Source organism: Haliotis rufescens, unplaced genomic scaffold (assembly GCF_023055435.1).
Source record: "Haliotis rufescens isolate VD_foot unplaced genomic scaffold, xgHalRufe1.0.p SCAF_16, whole genome shotgun sequence".
Lineage (NCBI taxonomy): Eukaryota > Metazoa > Mollusca > Gastropoda > Lepetellida > Haliotidae > Haliotis > Haliotis rufescens.
The window spans coordinates 8256538-8269652 of NW_025963846.1; the positions used below are offsets into that span (position 1 = coordinate 8256538).

At 39.0% G+C, this 13115-nt stretch overlaps 1 protein-coding gene across 2 annotated transcripts in view; it reads right to left on the minus strand.

The window, feature by feature from the left end:
• The window catches only part of LOC124134133 (transcription cofactor vestigial-like protein 4), a 103482-nt gene that overhangs the window by 41031 nt on the left and 49336 nt on the right, over nucleotides 1-13115 (minus strand). The window contains exon 1 of one of the 2 annotated variants that reach the window (XM_048396829.1): nucleotides 8468-9048. The exons of the other annotated variant lie outside the window; for it this stretch is intronic. Coding sequence (XP_048252786.1) covers nucleotides 8468-8678 — 211 coding nt within the window. The 5' untranslated portion in view covers nucleotides 8679-9048. Of the gene's footprint in view, nucleotides 1-8467; nucleotides 9049-13115 lie in introns of those variants that run through there. 2 annotated transcript variants of the gene reach the window in all.

Below are 13115 nucleotides of genomic sequence, written 5' to 3' on the forward strand. Positions count from 1 at the left end.
TACAGACATATCTCTTATTCTGGCTCCGTGGGATCGTCTTACACAACTTGGTGTGTACAGGCTGCCCTAGGCTTTGTCACCTTGGAGATGTAAACCCAAGTCATACTCCCCCTCTGTGTGTACTGATATGATATCCTTGGATGACATACGGTCAGGAATAATAATTATTCAACACAGATAAAATTGCTGTTCCAGCCAACACCCTGCTATCACCATTCATGTTGTGTTTATTTGTAACCCGGACTCAATATCTTTGTGAAGATAGTTTTTTAACTCGACCGAGGAGGACCCTTTGAATAGTATTTCAGTTAAATCGTAATAAGTAATACCGGTTGTACACATTGGGTGGCATCCGCAAGGATTTGAATGGGCCTAATCTGGGATTAGAACCCAACACCAGCTGATCCTGGCTTAACTAAGGGGTGTAACTCCCAAGATTCACTTATTTCCATATAAATGCCAAAAATCAAACTTAAAATAACACACAAGAATCTCACAAACAGGCTGATATGATACTAAGAAATTGAGAATGTTTTTTAAGTCAGTTGTAGTCAAAATTCATAATATCACACCATGAAAAGTAAATATTGCAAAATGCATTCACAAGACAACACACCTCTTCTTCACAAGGCAGATCTGTGTGCAAACCTTTGGGAAGATTTCAAGTTATGCTCTGGTAACAAAATGATCAAAAAGAGATGGACAAACCGACGACAGACAGATTGAATGACAGACACACATGCAGAACACCTTTTCCAAACATTCTAGGTGAGGTGAAATTCGGTTTAACGTCGCGTCCAAGATTATTGCACTTATATAGCGACGTGTGTGTGTGTGTGTGGCTGCTTGTACTAGTCCGGACTGATGCCGATTTATAGTGCTAGCTCACTGAGATACCATGCCGCAGTTTAACATGAATGCCCCACTCAGACACAGTATACTGACTCTGAGCCGACCAGTCCTTGTTTTAGCCCCTTGTTGCCGAGCGCCAGACAGGGTAACAACAAGTACCATCTTTTAACGTCTTTTGGTATGACGCGGCCGGGGATCACACCCCGAACCTTCCGCTCTCCGGGCGGACGCTCTACCACTAGACCACGGAGGCGGTCCCCAAACCTTCTAAGCTGGGTGATACAAATTAAAGCAATACTTCTATAATTTGTTAAAATTTAGACTAATTACCTGTTATTAAGTTTATATAGTCCTATCAGGGTTGGCTCATTCCCTAAAGAGCTTGACACAGCAACAAGCCAGCTGACGAAGACAGCAATACTGATTGGACTTAAAAGTAATTAACTTCTATTTTGATCTGCAATCACATGATCTCTGCACCCTCTGACAACAGAATGAATGCTAAGTATGGGAAAAGAGACATGGAATGTGGGAAAACCAACACCACTAATACCGTATTTGACATAATAAGCAACCAGGGCACTCTCAAAATTAGAAATAGTGGGCTCTTATTAGAATATTATTTTGGTGAAAAACAACAGAGTTGAAAGATCGTAAATTTCTTGGTTTATGCTGACAGCCTGATATGTTTATATACGACATATATTTTTCCAGAATTTAATTTCCCATAATTAAGGATGCATATAAAACACATATTATACAAGAATAAATAAGTCTTATGTACATTGATCAATCGGAAGGGGTGCTAATTGGGATTGTTCACTAGCCAATATATTAACAAATGTCGCCATGGGCGCTTATTAGTGCAGGGCGCTTATTACGTTGAATACGGTAGCTGCGTGTGATAACATAATCACAAAGCCATTACAATTGGGGATGTCGTTGGTTTGAAATTAACACTTTGTCTCTGACACACATGTTAATATCTGGGTCCTCTGTCCGAGAAGCCATTTTGATGCACGTACACGTGACAGAGGGGTTTCCATCATACACCACCTTAAAGTCAGCCATACGGAAGAGAATTTATGGATGTCAACTTCTTTATTATGAGCAACACAGTTCCAGAGTCTATACTTACTCCTTCATCAGGTGAATAAATGCTATGAGACAGAGAACATATATATGGACCTGTAAGAACAACAAAAGTATATGAGATAACAAAGGTGGAACTTAACTAGGGGAGCCAACAGACAATTGGCCTTGTTAGGTGATCAGCAATGGACAAATGGCCAACACTTAACTGTTAATTAGGTGATAAGTGATAGTTTTGGACAACTGGAAGCCAGGTCTTAGATTATCACTGACTGGTAATAGGTAATGGACAATGTAGTGTGAGTGAGTGAGTATGGTTTTACGCCGCTTTTAGCAATATTCCAGCAATATCACGGCGGGGGGACACCAGAAATGGGCTTCACACACTGTACCCATGTCGGGAATCGAACCCGGGTCTTCAGCGTGACGAGCGAACGCTTTAACCACTAGGCTACCCGACCGCCCCTAATGGACAATGGACAAATGGGGGGCAGAGGGTAGAAGTTGACATCCGTAAGTTCTCTTATGTGTATAACTTCTAAATCCATTCAAAGACTTAAAGCCGGCCCACCTCAAGTTTTCAAATGAGGCCTGACTTTTTTTGTATGGTTTACGGATTTTGATAGCGACAATCTGGTCGATTACGAAGGTCGAAAATGAAAAATATAGAAAATGCATTTACAGGATTTTTATTATCATCTTAAAGTTTGATTTGGATCCGTGGGTGTTAATAAAAAATCTTGGCCTGGATTGTAGCCTCATTAATCCAAAATTGGACAGGGGCATTTTATTGTCATTTTTAAAGTCAAAGTGATCTTTACCCCTAGCAGAATAAAAAAGACCTTGTCATTCCTATTATTTTCTAGAGATTTTTCAAAAGTTTTAAGGTCTGCAGATCCTTAAGCCAAGCAGTATACATAAGTAAGGCCTTATCGCTTTTCCCGTCTGGGCTTCAGGGCTTGTTCCATGTCTATGTGAGGAAGTAGGTTTTAAATATTCAGACCCCGAACAATAGATGACTTAACAATAAATGAAGAAAGTAGCAATCACATGAATTTGTTTAGTAAATTAGTGATGGTCATAAAATTCAAGAAAAAACATGTTAAATGTTACACACGTTAATGTTAGTGCCATTGTGTGTAAGGTTTTCAGCAGTAGAAACTTTAACAGTTTTAGTCCACTAGTCCTTATAATGATCACATGTAGCAAAATTCTTAAAAATGGCAAATTTCTTCCAGTCCTTATGATACCTTTTCTATTGACAAGTACTTCAGGACTGGTTCCAATTTCTAACAGTGGTTATACTTAACTTTCAGCTACATTTAAAATCAATCCTGAGGACAAGAATGTGTTTCACACACTGTACCCCTGAATTCACACACTGTACCCATGAATTCACACACTGTACCCATGAAGGGAACTGAAGCGGCCCCCATCCACTAAGTATTCATAGCACTATGACATTTGTAAGCCCGAGTTAGGATAGGTCGTGAGGCTGCGAACGCTTTGGGTAGTGAGCCAAAGTTGTAACCACCAGTCAACCCCACTGTCCCAGATGTCAATGTGCATCAAGATATTGTAACAAAAACATCTAGCCTGCTGTCTCAGACAAGCAAAAATCTTAACTGGCCATGTAAACCTCTACTTAACCTTCATCAAGCAAGAGTGCCAACTGACAGTTCCAGCAAAGTTTACTCATTGAAAACCCAAACCATTTGTCTGCAAACTCTATTTCTGAGATGCAATTATCAACCTTCAGCGGATGACTACCCTTATTACAAACACCCACTGTCTAAGTACAATGCCCACACATAGACCAAAAATGGGTACCGATGTAGAGAATAAGTCCCCAATGACTGACAGAAATAAGTTTAACACACACTCACTCACCTGAGTAGTCTAATGACGTCTACAGTCAACATTGAAAAATCCATCGTATGGACATATTGTCAGATTGTCATGTGTGTTCGAACATGCATGAAATGTGTTTTTAAAATCCCATTTCCCATCAAACTCAGTCCTGGAAGTCCTGTGATTCTAGTCTCTGTTTTAATGTCCTTATTAAAAATAATTTTGATCTTACTGTTCACTGAACACAAAAGTGTCATTTTTCACTCTTGCTATGGTTTCCATATATTTGTTCCAAAAATCTCCAGACGCTGGACACAATCAATATTTGTAATTCTGAATAATGTGTTTCAGTTAATAAGAGAAAATATTTTCCCCAGATAATTTTTAATCAATCTAAAACTGCCTTAATTATGAATGGTCTCATTTTTCATTAAAATTTATCAAAATAATTATTCAAAAGTTTTATCAAATTTATTTTGAAGATAAAGTTTAATCATCTTTGTGGGAGATATTAGAATTGATACAGGACGGAGCAGATAATGCTTGATGTACTCCGGGCTCAAAGACTCATACAATATTAGTTTCACGCCTGGAGCCTCATCTATCATTTAACAAGTCTTTTCAAAATGAACATATTTATCTGAAAACAAAATGTCACAGTGCAAAGAGATGGGTACTTTAAAACGGCCAAGTAGAAATGCTGAAATCCGACCTCATGTGGTTCCTCATCGCCTCAGTGAACACAGAAGTATGAAAAACTTATCATAAACAAGGGTTGTTAGAATGAATAATTGAAGTGACTACGCCGCAGTGATAGTGGCCTGAGCAGTGCAGCTTAGTGGCCAGGACTGATTCAGCTGTGAGTGAGTAATGAGAGAGCCAGTGAGAGAAGGGGTGTGTGGGTGAGTGTGTGGGTGAGTGTGTGGGTGAGTGAGTGGGTGAGTGAGAGAGCGAGTGAGAAAAGGGTGAGTGAGTGAGAGAGGGGTGAGTGGGTGAGTGAGTGAGTGAGAGAGCGAGTGAGAGAAGGGGTGAGTGGGTGAGTGAGTGAGTGGGTGAGAGAGAGCGAGAGAGAGGGTTGAGTGAGTGAGGGGGTGAGTGAGTGATGGGGTGGGTGAGTGAGTGAGGGGGTGAGTGGGTGAGTGAGTGAGTGAGTGAGTGAGTGGATGAATGAGAGGGTGAGTGAGTGGGCAAGTGCATATGCATATCTGTGTGCATGAGCGGACTCACTAAACTGATCCTCAATATGAGCACCCCTCTATTTCCCCCTATCACTTTACCAGATACGTCAGAAGCTAAAGCTGATATTTCCACATGATCATTTTACTCATTAAAATAAAAATACATGTCAATACTTTCATGGTTTCATGTTTACTCTTGTCTCAGGAGAAACTTGACACTTTTTAAACCTATGACAGAACACATCTTAAAGCAAGTACCCCTAAGTACAAGTTTCCCCTTGTGCAGTCTACGGTGCAAGAAGACACAGGGGACGCTACTTCGTAAAGCCCCTAGACTTGGCGTCTCTTCATAAATATCTTTGGTTTAATACTGCTTTGAACAGCATTTCTAATATATCACTGCATGGGTTTTTGTGTGGTAATAATCAAATATGGACCAGGCAATCCAATGACCCACATCATGAGCATCGATCCACGCAATTGGGATAAGATGACATGCATCAACCAAGTCAGCAAGCCTGACCACCCGATCCCGGTAGTCGCCTCTTGCGACAAGCAAAGTCAACTTTTACGGCAAGCATGGGTTGCTGAAGACCTATTCTACCCCGGATCTTCACAGGTCAGTTACAGACAAAATGAATTTGGGAGTAAATTATCTGTGGCCCTAACAAAACTGAATTTTTTTTATCAGTTTTTTGTAAAAAAAAAATCAAACTTATTTAATTCAATGACATTTTTAAAAGCCTACTTTCAGTGAAAATTACTCTATGGCAGACATCAAACCATAGCATCAATGAAATCCAAAGACTAGTATCAAATAACATTTGTTCAGTTGAGTGACCCTGAATGATCAACTATCAATGGTGAAATCATGGCTCGCCGGTGTGAGGCCGGTCTGAGGGAATGGGTCAGTCAGGGACATTCAACAATGCTCCTACACACATCAATGATTTCAGGTACGGTACATCAAACCAGTAGAAAATGACTGACAACCCCAAACCATTAAGGATTTGTAAAATAAGGTGGGCACATGACAACATAATAAATTTGGTGAAAATATCATTCTCCGTGTTCAGAATAAGGAATTAAGTCAAGGGTCTTGGTCATAACCCTAATGCTAAAAGTAGGTCCCTAGTTTCCAATACTCAAGGTGCAACCCCTAAGGACCCAAGGGACCCCTTTAATTTCTGATTCTATATTCGACACCCCCAGGAATGCTTAGGTCACATGCATGCATCGAGTCATATGCCTAACATATACATAATATACTACTAAATTTTTTTTAAAAACACAGGAAAATCAGGTGTTCTGTAACTTATTTTGAGCAATATCAACATACAAACACATACTGGGGTGAACAAGTTACAGCAAACTTGTTCAAATTCTAGTTCAGACTTAAATAAGTCTACACCTATTTCTTCCAAATTTGTATAAGCCAAAAACTAGTGAGCATGGCTTTACCCTATCAATATCAAAGTCGAGGATGCCAGAAATTTGCTTCACACGTTGTACCCTGAAAGGTAATAGAACCAAGGCCTTCGGGGGAATGAGCGAACACTTCGACCACTGTGCTACTCCATCTGCCCTCTAAAAATAGTGGACTATCAAAGTGCTCAGTCTGTTATCATTTCTATCAAATACGCCATGAAGGATGAGGGTGCCAAACCCTGTATATACCTCAATCTGTACAGCATGCATGTTTGGTACACACATGCACACTTCGTCAACCTGACCATACACAGATATTATAGCTAAAATGGATAGAATTATCATCAAACTGCCCTCATGTTATCAGAAATGAGCGGGCCTCTGTAACTTGATAATGCCCTCATATTGCTTGACAACGGGCCTTTATCACGCCCGTTGTTAGGTGACGTCATAGGATAGGGATAGGTGACGTCATGTTCAATAGTGACGTCATCTGGTTTGTTCAATGACGTTTCCATATTTGTAAAAGTGGGTCAGTGAAATTTGTGTTGATTGCACTGAATGTTTCAAAACCGATATTGTTTATTTTTATTTGATAGCAAATTTTTCCACTTTAGCTATAATGACGGGAACGCTATTTTTCAGGGCATTATCATTTGCAGAAGCCCACGGTCTTTTCAACTGCCCTCCTTCATTGGGCAGTTAATGGAAGACCTCAGGCTTCTGCAAATGATAATGCCCTGAAAAATAGTGTTACCCTTATACTAATATCTGGTACAATGTTGTACACACTACATGATGCACTAACCTTAACTTGAGTGTATATATATATATATACAATGTGTGTGATACAATGTTGTACTTACTGCAAGATACATTTATCCCAGTTGATTATACAGCATACATGTGCCGTACAATGTTGTACTTAATACTATAAGGGTAACACTATTTTTCAGGGCATTATCATTTGCAGAAGCCTTAGGTCTTCCATTAACTGCCCGACGAAGGAGGGCAGTTGAAAAGACTGAGGGCTTCTGAAAATTATAATGCCCTGAAAAAGAACGTTACCGTTATTATAGCTAAAATGGATGGAATTTGTTATCAAATAAAAAGAAACAACAACATCGGTTTTGAAACATTTACTGCAAGCAACACGAATGTCACTGAACACATTTTACAAATATGGAAACGTCATAGAACAAACCAGATGACATCACTATAATACGTGACGTCATTTTCTCCACCCTATGACGTCACCTAACAACGGGCTTGATAATGGCCCGTCGTCAAGCAATATGAGGGCATTATCAAATTACAGTGGCCCGCTCATTTCTGATAACGTGCGGGCGGTTTAATGATAATTCTATCCTTTTTAGCTATAATACATGGTACAATAACCTCAAGTTAAGTCCGTAAACAATGTTGCACATGGTGTACGATACACATACCATGACATGGTAATATGTACATATCAGTATGTTTAATCACAGCTATTGCATTAATAATGCCATGCCTTTCAACCTAACGACCAGTCAATCCTGCCTATCTACCTCCAATGCATGGCACATGATGAGCAGGAATGGCTTGTCACTGTCACTGAGCATACCCAGTGAGTAGCTTAGCATAGAGAAGCAATTGCTTTCTTTAAGACAAGAATCAAATGTGATCAACCCAAACACAATTGTGTGGACTAACACAGCATATCTATGTTCAAATGGAACTTTCTTAATGAATATTTTAACATTTTATGGTCTACTCCTTCTAAAGCTTTTTTAATCTAGTCTTCATAATTTTAAACAGCTACGCCGAAATCATTTTTGAACTGCATACGATCCAGAAATTGAAGTAGTGAAGACATATTCCTTCCACAATTTCTGTGACTAAACAACTACATACATGGATGGTGGGGTTTTACACACTTAATTTAGGTTTGTAATTATTTTTAATTCATTGCACATTATGAAAGTCATTCAACACAGAAAATCTTGACTTTGCACCTTTGCATAGCATTGCAATAAAACAAAACTTGAACCAAAGTGATAAAACAGCACAAGCAAACAGCCTACCTTTAAAATACCAGGGGTACCACAGAGGAGAAGAGGAGTTGGAGGTGGCTATGTAATCACTCAGCAGGTGAGTCATCGAGCGTGGTTGGGGATACACTGGCAACTCAGGGACCCGTGGGGTGGGGGTGCACCACAGGGCTGGGCGCCACAGCCCTGGCACCAGGGGGGGAGGGCCGCCTTCCATCAAGGGATGCTCTCCAAGAACGGACATAATCCTTGAAACATTCACGAATGGCAGTACTCCACTGATGTAGTGCAACTGTTGCTCACTTCAGTTGTGGGGGCTCAGGTAGACAGCAGTACACATGCTGAGGGATACTCTCGCAATACTGACACTAGCTCACAGACTTACACACGTGGGCTCTCATTGGCTAGCAGCGACCTGTGACCTCTAGCAAACACTCCTACCAATGGTGGGAGCAGATTTAATGTCTTGCATTCTGCTACATAGTAGTGTTATAGCTGGTGACTGGAAACCGAGAACTATATTGCTGATGACAGATGGAAGGACACAGGGAGTGAAGGAGCTGTGTTCAAGTAACACCTGAAGATGCTGCTTCGGAATCCGTCTCTGAACAGTAGTACAGGCAGAGGGGCTAGTGAGGCTAGCGAGGGGGAAGGCAGACACACACACACCAAATCTTGACTATTATACCTACTCGTGTGTCAAGTCCCATCTATGAGGTTGGCACGAAAGAAGCAAAATAACAGTTAATGATAATTATAGGCAAATTTATCACACATAGGATTTCTACAAAACAGGCTACTAATATTTTGACAAGTATTTATAAATCTTCTTCAGTAATTTGCTCATGAGGAAATACTGTGTCAAACACACTCATTCATTCATTCATTCACAATAGAGAGAGCTTGTCTCATCAAAAACATCCTTTCCTTTACAAGTTGAGCAACTTTCAAAGCACCTTCAAACCGTCAACTAAGATGTGGTGAATATACGAATGAGATATGATTTCCAACTACTAACATAATGGTTTCACACTACTAAAATAAAGATTTCCAACTACTGACATAATGATTTCCCACTACTAACATAATGGTTTCCCACTACGAACATAATGATTTCCAACAACTAACATAATGGTTTCCCACTACTAACATAATGATTTCCAACAACTAACATAATGATTTCCCACTACTAACATAATGATTTCCAACTACTAACATAATGGTTTCCCACTACTAACATAATGATTTCCCACGACTAACATAATGATTTCCAACTACTAACATAATGGTTTCCCACTACTAACATAATGATTTCCCACTACTGACAAAATGATTTCCAACTACTAACAAAATGATTTCCCACTATAACATAATGATTTCCCACTACTAACATAATGATTTCCCACTACTAACATAATGATTTCCCACTACTAACATAATGATTTCCAACAACTAACATAATGATTTACCACTATAACATTATGATTTCCCACTACTAACATAATGTTTTCCCACTACTAACATAATGATTTCCCACTATAACATAATGATTTCCCACTACTAACATAATGATTTCCAACTACTAACATAATGGTTTCCCACTACTAACATAATGATTTCCCATCAACATAATGATTTCCCGCTACTAACAAATGATTTCCACTGATTTCTCACTACCAACATAATGATTTCCCATCAACATAATGATTTTCCACTACTAACAAATGATTTTGCACTGATTTCCCACTACTAACATAATGGTTTCCCTCTACTAACATAATGGTTTCCCACTACTAACATAATGATTTTCACTACTAACTTAATGATTTCCCACTACTAACATAATGATTTCCCACTGATTTCTCACTACTAACATAATGATTCCCCATCAACATAATGATTTCCAACTACTAACAAATGATTTCCCACTGATTTCCCACTACTAAGATAATGGTTTCCCACTACTAACATAATGGTTTCCCATTACTAACATAATTGTTTCCCACTACCAACATAATGGTTTCCCACTAATAACATAATGATTTCCCACTAATAACATAATGGTTTCCCACTACTAACATAATGATTTCCCACTACCAACATAATTGTTTCCCACTACCAACATAATGGTTTCCCACTAATAACATAATGATTTCCCACTACTAACATAATGGTTTCCCACTACTTACATAATGATTTCCCACTAATAACATAATGATTTCCCACTACTAACATAATGGTTTCCCACTACTAACATAATGATTTCCCACTACTAACATAATGATTTTCCACTACTAACATAATGATTTCCCACTGATTTCCCGCTACTAACATAATGATTTCCTGCGACTAACATAATAATTTCCCATCAACATAATGATTTCCAACTGCTAACAAAAACGGTTTCCCACTGCCATCATAATTGTTTCCCACTACTGACATAATGATTTCCCACTAACAAAATGATTTCCCTTTATTAACAATGATTTCCCACTACGAACATAATGCTTTTCCACTACTAACATAATGGTTTCCCACTATAACATAATGATTTCCCACTACGAACATAATGCTTTCCCGCTACTAACATAATGATTTCCCACTACTAACATAATGACTTCCCACTACTCACATTATGATTTCCCACTACTAACAATGATTTCCCACTATAACATTATGATTTCCTACTACTAACATAATGTTTTCCCACTACTAACAATGATTTCCCACTATAACATAATGATTTCCCACTACTAACATAATGATTTCCCACTACTAACATTATGATTTCCCACTATAACATAATGATTTCCTATCAACATAATGGTTTCCCACTACTAACACAATGATTTTCCATTACGAACATAATGATTTCCCTCTACTAACATAATGATTTTCCACTACTAACAAAATGGTTTCACTCTACTAACAATGATTTTCCACTACTAACATAATGGTTTCCCACTACTAACATAATGATTTCCCACTGATTTCCTGCTACAAACATAATGATTTCCCATCAACATAATGATTTCATGCTACTAACATAATGATTTCCCACTGCTAACATAATTTCCCACCATTAACATAATGATTTCCAACTACTAAATGATTTTTTAACTACATGATTTCCACTTGCAACAATGATTTTCCACCAGTAACATTATTACACAATGTGAAACAGCATGATGACAGGGCTGGGTCATGTTTGTAAGACAATTGCAGAAAATACTACACATATATCATGATTTAATTTCTCAAAATTACATGCCAAACAACTGTTGCTGAAAATAAAGTTGTTAATGGAGTGTATGTACCTCAGTTGTCAACAAGAATCCCAGCAATTTGAAACTACATCCGAAGCAACCTCTTCAGTTATCACATCCCCCTTTCAAAACACATATCTTTTGATAAAAATACCTTTCTATACCATCTTTTACCAACAGTTAACATCACAGTATTGAAAGCGTTGAAGTTGACAAAAGCTACGTTTCAAACCAGAGTATGTTTGACACTTATACATACATGACACAAATGCTTCAATTCAGTGCACTCCGACCACCATTTGCGAAATTTCATAAAGAGCATATGACATTAAGTCCAATTAATGGCCGTCATTGTGACGAGCCATCAAACCAGTCCCCCAGAGCTGACAGGTTTAATCCCCACATATGTCTTGAGCCCCTCTGTCCCATTACATTAACGACAAGACTGAATTCTCATGACATGGCCGGGCTGTTTAAAAGGTGGTAAAAGCCTGCAGGCATTTTATAATGAAGTATGTTAAATCATATTGTACCGCTGCAAGACCCACACAAGGCTGACAGAACAGCCTCTATAATTTCTGATCCGCTTTTCAACGTGTTCAAATTATAATCCTGGGGTTTTTCTCATTGTAAAGATGTAGACTCATCTTGCAAGTATTTGACCTAATCTCCTCAACTGTTGCAGCGAGAAAAAGCATAGCCAGGTGACGATTCTTAATTACAGGTGTGTGGATGAGTGATAACCAATCACACTTTGAGACACAGCTGGAAGCTCCCAAAGTATGTGACAAGCATACTTGAAAGAAATTATTAAAATATATACTCATTATTGTCGAAACATTGTGTTAGCATCCACTGTGACATTGTCCTGCGTGCGTGCGTGTGTGTGAATTAATGTTGTGTGTGCGTGCGTGAATTACTGTTGTGTGTGCGTGTGTGAATTACTGTCCAGTGTGTGTGTGCATGCATCATGCATGCGTGAATTACTGTCCAGTGTGTATGTGTGTGTGTGCGTGCGTGCGTGAATTACTGTTCGGGTGTGTGCATGCGTGCCTGTGTGTGTTTTTTGCACTGTGGTGTGTGTGATAGAGTCCAGTCTGAGTCTTGTGGGTATATCGTCCAGTCTGACCTTCGGTAAAGTGGTACAGTTAGCTAGTTTTTTAAACTTTAAGCAGTTAGACCTGTGAAAATCCGGGTTAGAATAGGTCTTCAGCAACCCAAGCTTGCTGTAAAAGTCGACTGCTTGTTAAAAGAGGCAACTAACGGGATCGGGTGGTCAGCCTTGCTGACTTGGTTGATGCATGTTGAGCCCAATTATGTGGCTTCATGCTCATGATGTCAATCACTGGATTGTCTGCTCCAGACTCAACCGCCGTCATATAGCTGGAATATTGCTGAGTGTGGCGTTAAACAAC